At 44.0% G+C, this 15,205-nt stretch overlaps 1 protein-coding gene across 1 annotated transcript; it reads left to right on the forward strand.

The window, feature by feature from the left end:
- The first annotated feature begins 2,511 nt into the window (after positions 1-2,511).
- Positions 2,512-11,406, forward strand: CCDC71L (coiled-coil domain containing 71 like). Its single transcript, XM_077783635.2, has one exon. The coding sequence runs from the start codon at positions 2,683-2,685 to the stop codon at positions 3,529-3,531; it is 849 nt and encodes a 282-aa protein (XP_077639761.1). The 5' UTR covers positions 2,512-2,682; the 3' UTR covers positions 3,532-11,406.
- Positions 11,407-15,205: the final 3,799 nt, after the last annotated feature.

Below are 15,205 nucleotides of genomic sequence, written 5' to 3' on the forward strand. Positions count from 1 at the left end.
TCCAAAGTAATATTAATTTTATTACTATTGTTATTACTGTCCTGAGCTATTGGAAATTACTAAAAGATAGGCAATTACCATGGGTTTTCTGGAGATTACTTTTTAGGGCATTAAGAGTGCTACGCTGCAGAAAACTAATAATGAAGTTGTAAAAGTGAGATTACATCCCATGCCTTAAAAGGGTATTGTCCACCCATTAAGCTATAAAAGAAAAATAATTAATAAATACTACATGATAAAATGTGTTGATCTTTTCACTTGCAGCTGCAGTGATTAATTTACTGCTTTCTTGAGAAGCTTCTTCCCCTCTGCCTCAATGATTTTTGAGTCATATGCCAGAAATGTTTGTAATTTTGGGAAAATATTATGGTCAATGGGCACCTGGGTTTCTGCAGATTAACGAGGGCTCATTTGCCAGCTGAGCTGCTGAATTATGCTGCCTCCACCGAGAATGTGAGTCCAGGGCAGCTTCCGTGGTCCACCAGGTGATGAGCCTCTCCTAAGCCAGAGTGTGACCAGCAGCAGCAGCTCTTCATGAACACAGCTGGATCAGGAGATGCCTATCCCTGGTGCTGCCAGCTCTGGGCTCTAGTCCTCTGCTTTATAGGACACCTCCTTCAGTTAAATCAATCTGGCTACATAACTGCATGCTAAAGTACGCTGTGAAATGGATCCCATTAAAAACGGCTCTAATGCCATCATTTTGGGAAAGGTTTCTTTTTAAAAATGGGTCATTTACAAAGCTAGTTTAGAATATGGCTGCACCTCGACTGTCCCCATGAAGATTTAAAATAGCTTTGTTAATATCCACTTTAAATGGCTATTTGGATTAATATTCTTGAGTTTCTCACAAACACAAGTTGAATTATCCTGTGTGAAGAAAATTAATTCATTTCCACTGGCAGTAAGGAATAATTTCTTATGCAGAATTTCTGCCTCTTACTTGACTGGATTTCTAGACATTTCAATTTAGGTTCTTGATGAGTTGAGAATAAAAGATTTCCCTATTCTAATCTGAAAGATTAATTACAGAACAAAGACTGTCTATGAAGAAAAATGTTATTCCTCTCTCTTTACTCATGCTGAGAGAAAGTAATTAGTTAGGGGTCTAATCAAACTCCAGATAGGATTTGTACAGTAGGTTAAACCACCTCTGCCCTTGCTGGCACCTTGTTCTGGGTGCTGGAAAGTGCTCTGGTATAATTGCAGCAATCCAGGAACATATAGCAAGACACTCTGCCGGTGACAGCAATCTGAAGTATTGGAAAGCATGATCCAGATACACTGGAGAGAGTCCAACAACGTGCTGCAAAGATTAAGAGGTTGGAGCACCTCTGCTGTAAAGAAAGACGGAGTGAGCTGGGACTGTTCAGCCTGGAGAAGAGGAGGCTCAGGGGTCATCAGGTTATACAGGTACCTGAAGGGAGGGCACAGAGAGGATGGAGCTGGACTCTTCTCAGAAGTGCCCACTGACAGAGTCAGAGGCAATGGGCACAAATTGAAGCACAGGAGGTCCCTTCCAAACACCAGAAAACTCTTCACTCTGAAGGTAACTGAGCACTGGCACAGGCTGCCCAGGGAGGTTTGAAGCATCCATAAAGATCATCAAGTCCAACTGTTCTCCTCACAGGAATATCTAAAACTAAACCATGTAACAAAGAGTGTCCTTGAGATGCTTGTTGAACTCTGACAGGGTTGGTGTTGTGACCATTTCAGTGGGGAGCCTGTTCAGTGACTGATCACCCTCTCAGAGAACTTTTTCCTAATATCAAATGTGACCTTCACCTCGCACAGATTCATTCTGATTCGTCATGTACTATCGGTGGTCAGCTGAGAGAGGAGCCTCCGTCCTTGGAGATATTCAAAATCCATCCAGATACAGTCCTGGGTAACGTGGTTTAGGTGGCTATGATTAAGCACACATGTTGGGCCAGATACCTCAGAGGTTCATTCTAACTCCGACTGTTCTGTGATTCCATGACTTATGATGTCGTTGACTGACCAGCCTACAAGGTCATGCTAAAAAATTCCTCTGCAACAGGATGGATGTATTCAATATCATGTAAAGCGTTTCACTGTATCATATCTGCTGGCCCATTTTTATTTGTCTCAGTTCTCTCATGGCTGCTCCTTCGGGGAGTTTGGCCATCGAAGTGCCCAACCCAATCCTTACTCCAAGACATTTCACACTACAAGCCGCCCTGTGAGGATCCTCACCTCTCAGCGAGGCGCGCTGCGGACACGCGCTCACCCCGCCATGCGGGGGCCTCGTCCCGAGGGAAGGGGCACCCGCTGCAGACGCGGCATCGCGGCTCGGCGTGGCGCCGGGGGCCGGGCCGGCGGAGCCCGCCGGACCACGCTCCGGGGGCAGGGGCCTCCGGGGGCTCCGGGGGCAGCGGGCTCCGGGGGCAGGGGTCCGGCCGCCGCCGCCCTCACGGCACGGCTCCGGCGGGGCGGGGCCGGGCCCGCCCGACGCGTTTTGAACGGGCCAACGGGCGGCGCAGGGGGGGCGGGCGCGCGCAGGCCCCGCCCGGGACTTTAAAGCGCCATTTTGTGCTGGGCGCAGGACATCGATCGCCGCTCGCACCCGGCGGGCGCCCGGCAGCGGCCGGAGCCTGCCTTCGGCGCTGCCTCCGCTCTGCCTTCTCGGCGTCTGTCCCGCCACCCCGTCCCGCTGCCTCCATGACCCGTTGTAGGAAGCAGGCGGCGCTGGAGAGAGGAGCCGGGAAGATGAACACAGAGGCGGGGAGCGCCGCGGCGGCGGCCGCGGGAGCCCGGGCGGCGACGGCGACGGCAGCAGGGGCAGCGGCAGCCGGCGGCGAACCGGCGGCCGCCGCCTGGGGGCTGGAGGGGGAGGCGGAGAAAGTTGTGTACTCGCGCTCGCAGGTCTCCTTCGCCGGCACCAAGGCGCTGGGCGACGCCCTCAGGCTCTTCATGCCCAAGTCCACGGAGTTCATGAGCTCCGACTCGGAGCTGTGGAACTTCCTCTGCAGCCTCAAGCACGAGTTCTCCCCGGTCATCCTCCGCAGTAAGGACGTCTACGGATACTCCTCCTGCCGCGCCGTCGTCCCCGACCCGCCGCCGCCCTCGGAGCGGCCCCGCCGCCGCGCCGGCAAGCGGCGCCTCCCGGCTGCGGACGCCAAGCGCCGGGCCGGGGCGGCGGGCGGCAGCGCCAAGCGGCGGCGGCGGCGGCGGCGCCGCAGGAGGGAGCGGGGCCGGCAGCGGCCCGCGGCCGGTGGCCCCCGCGCCCGGGAGGACGAGGCGGCGGCGGCGGAGCCGCCGGGCGAGCAGGCGGACAGCGAGCAGGGCAGCCCGGCGGCGGCCGCCTGGGAGCCGTTCGGCGGCAAGTCGCTGGAGGAGATCTGGAAGGCGGCTACCCCTCGGCTCACCACGTTCCCCACCATCCGTGTGCGGGGCAGCATGTGGAACCGGCGGAGCCTGGCGGCGGCGCGGCGGCGGGCGCAGCGGATCCTCGGCGTGGACCTGTCCCCCGTGGTGTGGGTGCGCCGCTTCCCCGTGGCACCGTCCTGAGCCCGCGGGGGCTCCGCTGCCCGCGCCTCACCTTGGCCGCGGTGCGGACAAAGAGACCGGTATCAGTCACCTGTTTACATTGCTTTTGTCTGGATCGTGTTCTGCTGCTGCACTTTACGGCCCGCTCGGGCGGCGCCGGGTCCCCCGCCGCACGGGGGGCGGCCTGCCGGGCCCCGGCCTCGCCCCAGGCTGGGACCGCCTGACAGGTATCACGCGTGGGGACCAAGTTCCACTTCCACTTTTTTTTCTCTCCCATTGGGCTACCTCACTGGTCCAGAAGTCCACCCAAGAAGTTATTTTCCAAAGGAACTTACTTTCATGCTTGTATAATAAAGCACCATCTGATTCTTGCCTTTTTTTATTCCCCCTCCCCCCCCCTTTCCCCTTTTCCGATGGATTATGTATGCTTTGTGGTGTTGCACTAGTATGTGCTCAGGGTATTTTGAATCCCAAGCATTCCCAAGTTTCAGTTTACTCTGATAAAGGATGCATAAAGAATGGAGGTTCAGGACTTGTGGCTGTTGTTGATGGTGCAAAAACTTTTTAAATTTTAATTTCATGAGTTTAGTGATATATAAAAATGTATCGCGCAGTATAATTGTTACACTTTTGTATCTAAAGTCATTTTTAAAGTTTTCTAGTTGAACTAAGTATTTGTTTCTATGGAGCACCTAAAGATAGAATCATCCTGATATTTTATAACCCTGTTTACTTTAGGGAAGCTCATTTGGTCAACCTAAGTGAACTTAATAAAAGTCAAAGAACAAATGGTGTTTCAGTTCAATGAAACTGCACAGGAATGGGTTCCTGGTGAGTACACCACCACTGAGGTGCTCTGTGTCAGTGAGCTCTGGCTTTGAGAAGAATGTAACTGCTTATCAAAGCAATATATAGGTGTCTGGAGGTGAACTATGATCCAGCATTGGTACTGACAGCTTCCATGACTCAGATACGACACTGAAGTGCCTCTCTCTGCAGAAAGAGTAAGACTTGATATCTGGTCACTCGATAACAAACTAACACTCATCCTCTGGTTGTGAGATGGTTAATGATGGATAATCGTGCTTAATATAATTACTTGCACATAATTAATTTTATAAACCTTTAATGGGTTCCACAATAGACTGATGAAAAAGTCATTATGTAGCTTATTTTGACTGAAAAATAACATAGTCATTCTATATGATAGGCAGTCTCTCCTTAATCTGGTTTATTAAAGGTTTTTTTAGCTCTTATGCTTTGCAATTGGTGTGTGAGGAGCAAAGGTGCGTGTGAGGGAGAAAGTGATTGATTATTCTCTTTTTACATTATTTTTTTTTGTTTGCAAGAGGGTTAAGAAATGCTGGGTAATACACAGCTTATGTTCCAACTATCCTGGCAGATGGGACTAACCAGTTTTCATGGTGGAATGGACAACCTCACAACTTGCTTATAGAATCATTTGGTGATTTAAAATTTCTGATGTCTCTTGACTTCTTGTTGCTTGCCTTTAACAAAGGCAGTAAGACATCTTGATGGTGTAGGGGATGCTTGTAAAAACTTGCTAGTGTTAATATAAAGCAGCCAGCTTCTTCTAAAAACCCGTATATTTTGTTGGTTTTTTTCTTTCTTAGTGAAACTGCAAACTCCTTATTCTTCCAAACTAATGCTTAATCTATTCTACATCCATTTGGCTTTTGAAATTGTTTACATAATGTTAGACCGTCTGCTGATGGCTGCAGTAGTGCCACGTCGCGTTTCAGAAGTGAATTAAATGAAAGTTCAAGGGTGCATGTTGTTGTGCTGTTCCTCTGGGTATAATACCTGCTTAACTGTAAAAGCAAAATTGGGTTGATTTAAAACCCATTGAGGCAAGCTGCAGAGTTACCAGATGCTGAGGCTCCAGGTATTTAAATTTTGGAATTCTACTGCAGAAACACAAGGGTTTTGTTACTAGTTCTTAAAGTGTATAGGTGATTTCAGTGCTCCCACTGTTAGGTTGAGGGGTTTTTTAGTATTATTTTCAGCTCTGTAGAAAGATGATAAAATTAAGGATTTGGCTCATGCAGATTCTTAATTCCTGGACAGACTAGGTCAGATTTCAAGGGTGGGAGTTAAGGCTGCCAGAGGTATGATATGGGAGACACAGTATTGAATTTGTGCTGCCTTGTTCGGAGGCATATCCTGAAATGTTCTATGTAAGAACAAAATATAGTGAAGTAACCTATAACTCCATTGAGTGGCTTTTTCTCTGGGGGCTCTATGAGTAAGACTTGCTTATTTTTCTCTTGGTTGTGCTTTGACTTCTTGGTTTAGAAGTTGGAGCTTTATTGGGTGTATAATGTGTTTTGCTGTTACCTCGTTAGCATGTTGGGTTGAAGTTTCACTGATGTCTGAGCTCCTCTGACAGCTGCATTTATAGATTATTAACTGAGCTATTTCAGTTTGTGAAGTCAGTTAAGAATGGGAAATTTTTGGTCAGGTTTTCTGGCAATGTAATGAGCTGAAATAGGTCAGCAAAGGTTCTGAGTACAGGACAGGGTGTGAAAGCCAACAGGTCACAGGCAAACTAGACCAGCTTATTTCATGATTGCATTCATGGCAGTTTGTAGCAATCCAGGACAGGATTGTCTGTGGTCTAGTTTACCCCCATCTTTTTCCTTCTCAATGGTGCCATTCCCACCTACCTCTCTGTGTTCACCTGATGAAACTAAGCAAGCAGAAAATTCTTCAGTTTTAGGTTTGGCTTCTGTTCAGTCTTCTAGCTGTAGACCAGATCTGAGGAAGATTGGGAAGGGGTGTGCAGTATTGCCACAATATTGAGTTAGATGATTTTAAACACGATAGCAGTCAGGTTTTTTTAAATGAAAAGGGATGATACTGTTTTTGTACTCTACATATATGTGTGGTGTTGGAGTTGGCATAATGGATTAGACAAACCTCTGGTCTAACTCCATGTAGCTGTTCCTGCACCCACACTGAGAAGTGTGAGATGCTTGATTTAACTTGGTGGTTTCAACATCCTGTCACATGGGGGTAATTCTGAGACTGACAAAATTCAGGCCCCAAATAAATCCAGTGTACAATGCCCATCCTACTTTAGTCAGCATGGGTAGTCTCATATTAAATAGGGTTTTTGTGGTAGCCTCTGTTGCTGGTTCCCTCCCTTATGAGCTTCCTTTATAAAATATAATATGGGCTATTTTCTTTACTAGATCTGGATTTTCAACCAGTCACTCAAAGTTTACTGAACTTCAAAATGTCTTAGTGCCAAAAAGAGTTGGACGATGGCTCTGGATGTCAGTTGAGATGACCACTGGTCTAGCAAGTTGCCTGGTGTAGTCTTTACATTCAAGAGGCAGTGCCTTCCTCTGAGTCATTGCACAAGTACATTGTTCAGGACTAAGCTAATAAAAGGAGAATGCAGTGCAAGAGGTCTCCTGAACTCTATTGTTACATGAAAATCTTCACATCAAAAGGATCAAAGTGTACAACTGGTCTCTGAAACCCTCTGTTGCTGGCCTTTAAACAAGAAAAAGTCTTAATATGCCCAAACCCTGTGCAGAGCATCATTGCATTTGCAGAAGGCAATTCTATTACTTGGATTTTGCATTGAAGGGGTAGGGAATGTTGTGTGTATGTGTATTTCCTTGTTTATCAGAAGCAAAAGGCAGAGTGAATCTGGTTTGAAGATATCAGCATTGATCCCAACTAATTGTTCACTTACTGCTTCTTCAGCAGGGCACAGTCCTGGGCTCTTTATGCTCTTTAAAATAGTTGACTTATGGTAATAAGTGTTGGCTGTACTTCAAGCCCAAAGTTTGCATGCCTATGAAGCCAGTAATACAGAAAGCATCTCTATTTCCTTTTGGCCCAATGGACCAACACAAAAATTTTGATTTGTATGTGTGAGTGAAAACAAGTGATTTGGGTTTGAACAGGGAGTTTTGTTTGATTTGAAATGCTCAGGTTTTGCTTGTGTCTATAAACACAGACAATCTGGAAGCAAAGGACTAGATTGACAAGAGTGAATATAAGTACCTCATGGAAATGAGGCAATTCATATCAAGAAAGCAGGTAGATCCTAGAAGCCCTAGACTTCAAAGACACAAATTTCAGTGCCCCCTTTGTCACACTTGTAAGGGTAAACTTTGAAGTTCTGTGTTATGGAGAACAATGTTATAAGAATTTGGACCATTTAACTCTGTACAATAAATACTTCCCTAAGTGAGAAAAGATTACTGAATATCACAGTTTTTAGGGAGCATCTTGCTTTTTCATCCACTATTTATTTTAGGTGAGCATAACTGCCTTAACCAAAAAGACTGAGGCAAACCCATCCCAGAGTATTCTGTGGTAGGGAATCTGCTCAGGTGGTGACTCCAAATGTTGGAGTGCTGCTGATGGTTTATTCCTCAACTATAATGAGGCATCCAGTATATGTGGTGGTAGGACTATGTAGGAGCATTTTGGAACATGTCTTATCCCTAATCAAGGCAAAGCCATTTTTACATACTGTAAAAATAAAGCATATATATACATAATCAGTGTTAATACTTAAATATCCTCATAAAATTACAAAAAAAATCTTGCCACTATTTAAAAAATGTTTTCTAGGGTTGATTCCAAGAATAGAGTCTTACTTATCCATTTATTTACTGTAAAACTCCTCATGAAACTGCTAAGTAGTACTCAACATTATAGGAGATGGAAGAAGTGGACGTTTTTTTTGTGCATTTTTACTCAAACAGGTGTGCAGCGAAACAGAAAAGTGTGTGGTACAGGGACAGACTGGGCTTTAAGAAAGCTTCCATTTTGTATTTCTTTCAGCCTCTTATTTGTGATTATAGAAGATTAGCATTGATAGTGTTGAAGTTATGAGATGATAGTGGCATAGCAAAGTCCACTCTCTTGAACTGCTTTTATTTGTCTGGGTTTGAGTCTGTGTGATACAAGATGCCTTTTCAAAGTATTGTTGAAAAAAGAAGTTTCTTTACATCTCCCCATGAATTCCTAAAACTTCTAAAATGAAGATACTATGTTATTATTTTTTTTTCCTTTCCAGTTGAGTGGTTGAAATAACAACCATCCACTTTATACATCCCAGAACTGTTAAAGTTTATAACTGAACATATCCCATGTCTCTGTAAGGTAAATGGCAAAAAAAGAACATATATTTCTGAATTAACTGTACATGTCAGATTATATAGAAAGCTGACACAATTCATTTTCTCTCTCTAAGGGTATGTGTCTACTCAGCCAAAGGGAATTAGTGCCACAGTTTGGGACCAGTGATGCAAGTTTTCTTGAAATACAGGAGAAAGTGTGGGTTAGGGCATGGTCCCCTATTCTATCCTGTGCTTACTCTTCATTCTTAAGCTCTGGTGTAGGGTTCCAGATAGCAATGACTTCCCAACTACACATACATAATTATGTATAGCAAAGGCTAAATTTTACAAATAGTACATATAATTACAGAAGCTTATAATTAATAATAGTGTATGTATGTACTCATGCACACATGCACTCAATCCCCAAAGCAGTTCTCCTACAGAGGCTTCTCTTGTAGGTTTTAGTTGTCCAATCCCATTGGAACATATCTTCTAAAAATGTCCCACATTTATTCTAAAAATGCCCCATATTTTCATGGGTCACCAAAACTCTCAAGGCCACAGAAATCTGTCCTGGAATTTACCTTGTGTACTTCATAATGGTTATCCCATCCAGAAACCCCTTTCCAGTAAGGTTTCTGTAGACTTCTGCCTCATGGTAAATCCACTAATACTAAAAAGTTGTGGTATAATCTTCACATAGCGCTTGTGGTCTTGTGAGGTTGTGAGGGAAATTTAGCTCTTCCAGATGAATGGGTATCTGATTTTTCTTTTACTTTCACAGTGATAGTTTAAGAGAGGAAGCAACCAGAGGCAGAAAATCTTAAACCCAATATTTTTTCTTAGGAGAAATACTGAAGTGCAGTTCCTGCTGCTGTTGAATGGCCTTCAGCAGGAAGGGTCACACAGTGCAGTCACAAAATGCCTTCCAGTTAAGTACTTTTCCCAGGAAAAAAACACAGAACACCTTATCCTGTGAACAGACAGAAACAGTGCAGTGCTGATTCTGAGTTGGCTTTAATGTGGTTGTAAATGTCAGGTGTGGTTTTTCATAGAAATTCTCAGTACTTTGTAGTTTAGGCTATACTAAGGAATAGTCCGATTTTCTTTTCATTCCTAGATCTTTCAAGAAGTCAAGGTTTAAATCTTTTAAGAGCTGCCCACCCTATTTTTTTTTTCCCAAAGACAGATCAATTGCTCAGGAAGTTGTGTCTGTGGAACACAAAGTAACTCAGCTTGGAAGGGATTTACAGAGGTTAACTTTGTCAAACAACATCCTCCACAAGCAAGCACAGATAAAAGATGTTTTAAAGGCCTCCTAACTACTCATAAAAAGAGAAGGAATAGGGAGAGAATTAATTAGAAACAATAATGGGGCAAATTTTCCCATATGGAAATGTATCCCAGGGTCCTGAGGGAACTGGCTGATGGCATTGCCAAACCACTCTGTCATATTTAAAAAATCATGGCAGTCAAGCCAAGTTCTTGGAGACTAGAAGAAAGGAAACATCACTCTTATTTTTAAATAGGGGAGAAATGAAGACCCAAGGAACTGCAGACTGGTGAGCCTTTTCTCTGTGGCTGGAAAGGACAGGGAGCAGATCCTCATGGAAGCAATGTTCAGGTGCACGAACGACAGAGAGGTGCTCTGAGAGATCACTACGGGCAAATCGTGCCTGACCAATCTGGTGACTGCTATGAGGGAGTGACTGCAATGGTCAAGGGAACACCAACCAATAGCATCTGCCTAGAATTCTGTAATGCTTTCAACACAGTCCCACACGACATCCTTATCTCTTAATTGGAGAGATGTGAATTTGAAGGGGTGGACTGGTGAGTAAGGAATTGGCCACATGGATGCAGCCAGAGAGCTGTGGTCAATGACAGGTTGGATGGGGCTTTGAGCAACCTGGTCTAGTGACAGGTGTCCCTCTCCATGGCAAGGGGATTTGAACTAGATGACCTTTAAGGTCCATTCCAACCCAAGCAATTCTATAACTCTATGATATCCAAATGAAAAAAAGATGGTGCTAATCTTTGATATTGTAAAATCTGTACGTTGTGGCCATAATGTCATTTGGAGCTTTTTATCATCTCATCTTGTATGATAAAATTAATGATGTTGAACAGAAACATCCCAATATTGATTTCTGGACAAGTGGAAAGAGGTAGAGGAGAAAGTAGAGGAAATTTTTGTCAATTTTTAAAAAAAATTGTTCCATCTACTTTACTACTACCTTTGTTTAATGATCCAACATTTCACTGCAGCTCCATGTAATTTGACAGAATTCCTGAGTGCAGTGAGTTGTGCTACAGAGAATATACCCTAGGTGCTCTTAAAACATATTAAGTATTTGACTGCTGACTAGATACATCAAATGTGCTCATTTATTAGCAATAAATAATGATCTTTTGTGTAACAAATGTGCATAAATTACTTCCATCTGCACATAAATTTCACCTCATTGTCCAGTATCTAGTGGAAACCTTTCTATCACACCAGGTGTCTTAATAATTCTCTGGTGTTTTTGTACCTTTCTGATTTGACTTGACACTTGTATCATTGTCTGTTAACTCACGTCCAGCTTTCTCTTCCATATTTTCACTGTATGTAAAACTCCCTTTCCTATTAAAAAAATAAAATCATAATTTCTGGGATCATGGACTACTTGAAACAATTTGAATGAAACAAAACCTCCTGGAATCTGGAGAACTGCCTGAAATGATCTTGAAAAATAAGTTTGTCTTAATGAAAAATGTCCCATTAAAAGGAAAGCACAAAGCAGCCTGTTTTTGCATGACTTATTTTGTTGACATTTTTATAAAAACATCTTTTATTTTTGCCAACAGTCCTTCATTAAACTCAATGTTTGAAAGCTTCCATTCCAGAAAAGATAATGGAGGTGAAAGCCACTTAGACTTTTTTGTTCATTATTTGAGTAACTTGGTGTTTGAAAATGGAGAACAATATATCAATGAGTGCAGGAAATAATTTATTTTTAATTGTTATCTCTATGGTTTTCTTGCTAGTAGTGTCTAGTGCAGGGCTAAGTACCTACCTAAGGGGATCATGAAAAGTGAACAGGTCAGTTGGGCAGGAGGGTCCTTGTGTTGGGCACAACTCTGGCACACATGATAGGATATTAGGATTTCTGTATCCTCCCTGCTGATGCTTAGCATTCCCCCTCTCCCACAGCACTCCCTCCCTGGGAGAAGGTGGCCTGAAATGTGGGTCTGCAAGGCTGTTGCCCTCCTACATTGTGTAGAGCTTTTTCTTGGGCACAGAATGTGAAATACCACCACATCAGAATTGCAGCTCCTGCCTTGCCAAAATGGAGTGCCAGACACGGACATAGTATTTCATGTCAGCAGTGTTGCTAATTAACGTGTAAATAATTTTGCTCACTTTTCACCATCACAAGATAGGCTTACAAAAAATCAAAATATTTAAAAATTATATATATATGTACCTGCAATTTTTACAAGTCATAAAATATCATGCTTTTCAAGATTTTCTTTGCCTTCAGGAATAACAGAATCTAATTTTAATTTTGAATGACAAGTTTTCTCAGTCTAGGAACATGGACAGTAAGAAAAACAACAAATACCATGATCCTGGCAATAAAATCCCAGAGTTGGCAGTCATGGGTCAGACAAGACAAGGCTTGGGAGGGAGCCAGACCCTGCCTGTGAACAGGAGCAGCAGGCTGGAGACAGTTGTCTGGAATCTGTCTGGGCAGCAGGCACCTCAGGAGATGAGAGAGTCATGCAGAGAAGCAGCTTTTTGCTGCTATGGGAGCTGAACACCGGTGCTTGCTTCCATTTAAAGGGGGCTCCTGACAAAACTGCAACCAGCAAACCTTGCCCATCCCATGACGAAAGCTAGGCAGCTTCCCAGAATAGAATTACATGAGGGAAGGGAGTTGCTGCATGTATAAAAACATCTATATCAGAGGATTCATTGACATGGTTATAGGGTTTGAGAATGGGTGTGTGGTTTGGTCAGGGTTTTGGGTTTTTTTGATGAAGAGCAAGGCTATAGGAAAGGGAGAGGACACAGGACAATGTAGGAAGACACAATTTGCCTTTCTCTATGCACAGTTTTGAGCAATTGAAATTAGGTCAGATGAGGATTCCCCAGATGTTGGAACCTGTGGGGAAGTGGAGATGACCTTTGGTAACAAAGCAGTCTTCTATTACTTCCATGAAAGTTGGGAATGCTTACAAATATTTATTTTAAATTGTATGGGTTTGCAAAGCCCAGAGCACATCCTGTTTCTGGCTCTAGGCTTCTTGTGCACAGAAATTCCATCACATACACCAATGATTATTTTGGGACTATCTGTAATTTGAATTTGAGGACATGTTACAGAGTTTCAGCCATATTAGCCACCCATTTTCTTTTCATCGTGGTAGCTGCAGTTTAGACATAAATTGTCTGGGCTGTCCTAAAACCCAAGTTTTAGGACGTCTCATGGCATGCCACTTTAATTCAATCCAGCTGATGTCAGTCTGTCTAGACTATGTAAAGGAAAATTTGGAAGCATGGGACAGCATAATGCAAGTATTTAAGGATTCACCATTCCAGGCAGGTCTGGAGTTCAGCATTCACAAACCAGCATGGGTGGTAGAGGGTGCTGGGCCTGAGCACAAGCTCGGACCCAGAACTGATGAACAGTGCAGGCATACCTAGGGAAAGGGCTGGCTGATCTTGGAGATGAGACAGTATCTGAGGGTGTGATAGGTTTGACACTGTATTGCACCCTCTCACTGCACTGGTGCCAGTGCAAATAGCAGAGTTGGGCCCAAAGGCAATGGCTGCTGTTTGTGTAGTGACCTACGTCAGTGTGTAGTTATCAATACTGTAACATAATACTGTAAATATGTCTCCTGCTGCACAAGGGACCTGCTGCATTTTCAGATCTCCTTGCAACTGCCAGAATTCAGTTCTTTGTGACTATTTTGTTCCTTCTCAGACACCTATGTCATCTTCTTTCTTGGATGCTCTACATCTGTGAGCAACCACAGCACCACTCCTTTACCATCCACCCCTTGCTGTTTCAGCTTCTCTTTTCCTTCCTTTCCTTCCTTTCCTTCCTCTCCTTCCTTTCCTTCCTTCCCCTTCCTGGTGAGATGGAGCTCACAGTGGGGGAGAAGGTGATAAATATAAATTGTCTCACAAAGTGATAAAGGCATGGTCTTTCCCTTTGTCTTTACAAATCCCACAGGGCTGATGCTAGGTCTGTATTCCACACAGAATATATGTCCCCATAAAACTGTGCTCAACAGCTCTCACTACTACAGAAACCACCAGAACGTTAAAACACCTTGTTACTACTGGCAACCATTTTCTGCTAGTCTAATTTTTTTTTTTTTCTTCAAAGAATGGGAAGGGATAAAATAGCGTTTCTTGTTTGCTTGGGAAGCTCCAGTGTCCTTTACATTCCTGCCCAGGTCACTTTCCCCTTTGCTGGTTTTGCAGACCACAGCACGGCCAGTGAATTATCCCCTCAGCAGCCTCTGGTGCAGAGGGTTTTCAAGACACCTGCCATTTCCCCAAGCTGGTTCCTGTAAGCACAGAAGAGCTCACAGCCTGTCCAAATGTGCAATGTGAGCCCCATCTCTCCTGCCTTCTGTTAAGTGGCCTCTCAGCCATCCCCTTTTCCCCCCAGCAGAGTTATTTTGTCTAGCTCAGAGATAAAAATAGCTTGCTGTTTTCTAGGGACAGATCCTAGAGAGATGTTCTCAAGAGAAAAGCACCGAGCAGCAGAACAAATAACCAAGGAAGTGCAATTCCATGATAAACCAATTACCTTTGTATATACCTAGATGGTCTGTGGATACAACTATCAGAAACAAAGAGCAACAGTTTTGGCTTTTCCTGACCATCTTTTTTGTTGTTGTTTTTCTGCCTCTGTCCAAATAGGCAAGTACTTCCCCAGGACTCACACCCCTCTAGGCTTGCATCCATAAAGCAATGGGTATAGGGCATCTTGTGAGAAAGTTTTGTCCCATTTATAGTTCACAGTCCAGAAAGACCAAAACCCACCAGTTAATGTGACGTGAGAACAGCTGGAAGGCTGTGTTATGAGGAGATTATATGCTCATGTGTGGCTTCCCACAGACTGCTGTGGTGTCATGCTACAATAGACTTTTTAGTTCCTGCCTCCCGTAATACCTCCTACAAGAAAAGTGAAGCCCAGTTGCTTAGGTATTGTTTCTAATAAACCAAAAGTTTTAAAGATAGCTGTTGGAATACATTGAGTTTCTGAGCAGTGCTGGAGAAACTTAGCTAAAGCAGGACTTAAAAACATAGCAGTGATATAATTCCTGCTTCAGCCTACAATGTCAGCTACTGGGAGCTGTGGATATATTCAGTTTAGTTGTCAAAATTGTGCACTCATACATAAAAGTTTTGATTGCTGGATATGAACTTTTGCTCATCTCAGTCTTGTGCAGAAGGTACAAAACATTGCTACAAAAATTCTGTGAGGACTCAGTCTGGTGAGGTGCTCAGAGGTTTGCCCAGCTCTTTCTCCATTGCCACATGCCTCTGCTGTCTGCCCATATAAGTGTGCTGGGCA

The sequence above is a fragment of the Lonchura striata genome, chromosome 1A (assembly GCF_050655825.1).
Source record: "Lonchura striata isolate lonStrDom1 chromosome 1A, ASM5065582v1, whole genome shotgun sequence".
Lineage (NCBI taxonomy): Eukaryota > Metazoa > Chordata > Aves > Passeriformes > Estrildidae > Lonchura > Lonchura striata.

Excerpts from the sequence above, each read along its gene's own strand:
- CCDC71L (XM_077783635.2), top strand. The coding sequence starts at position 2,683 with ATGACCCGTTGTAGGAAGCAGGCGGCGCTGGAGAGAGGAGCCGGGAAG.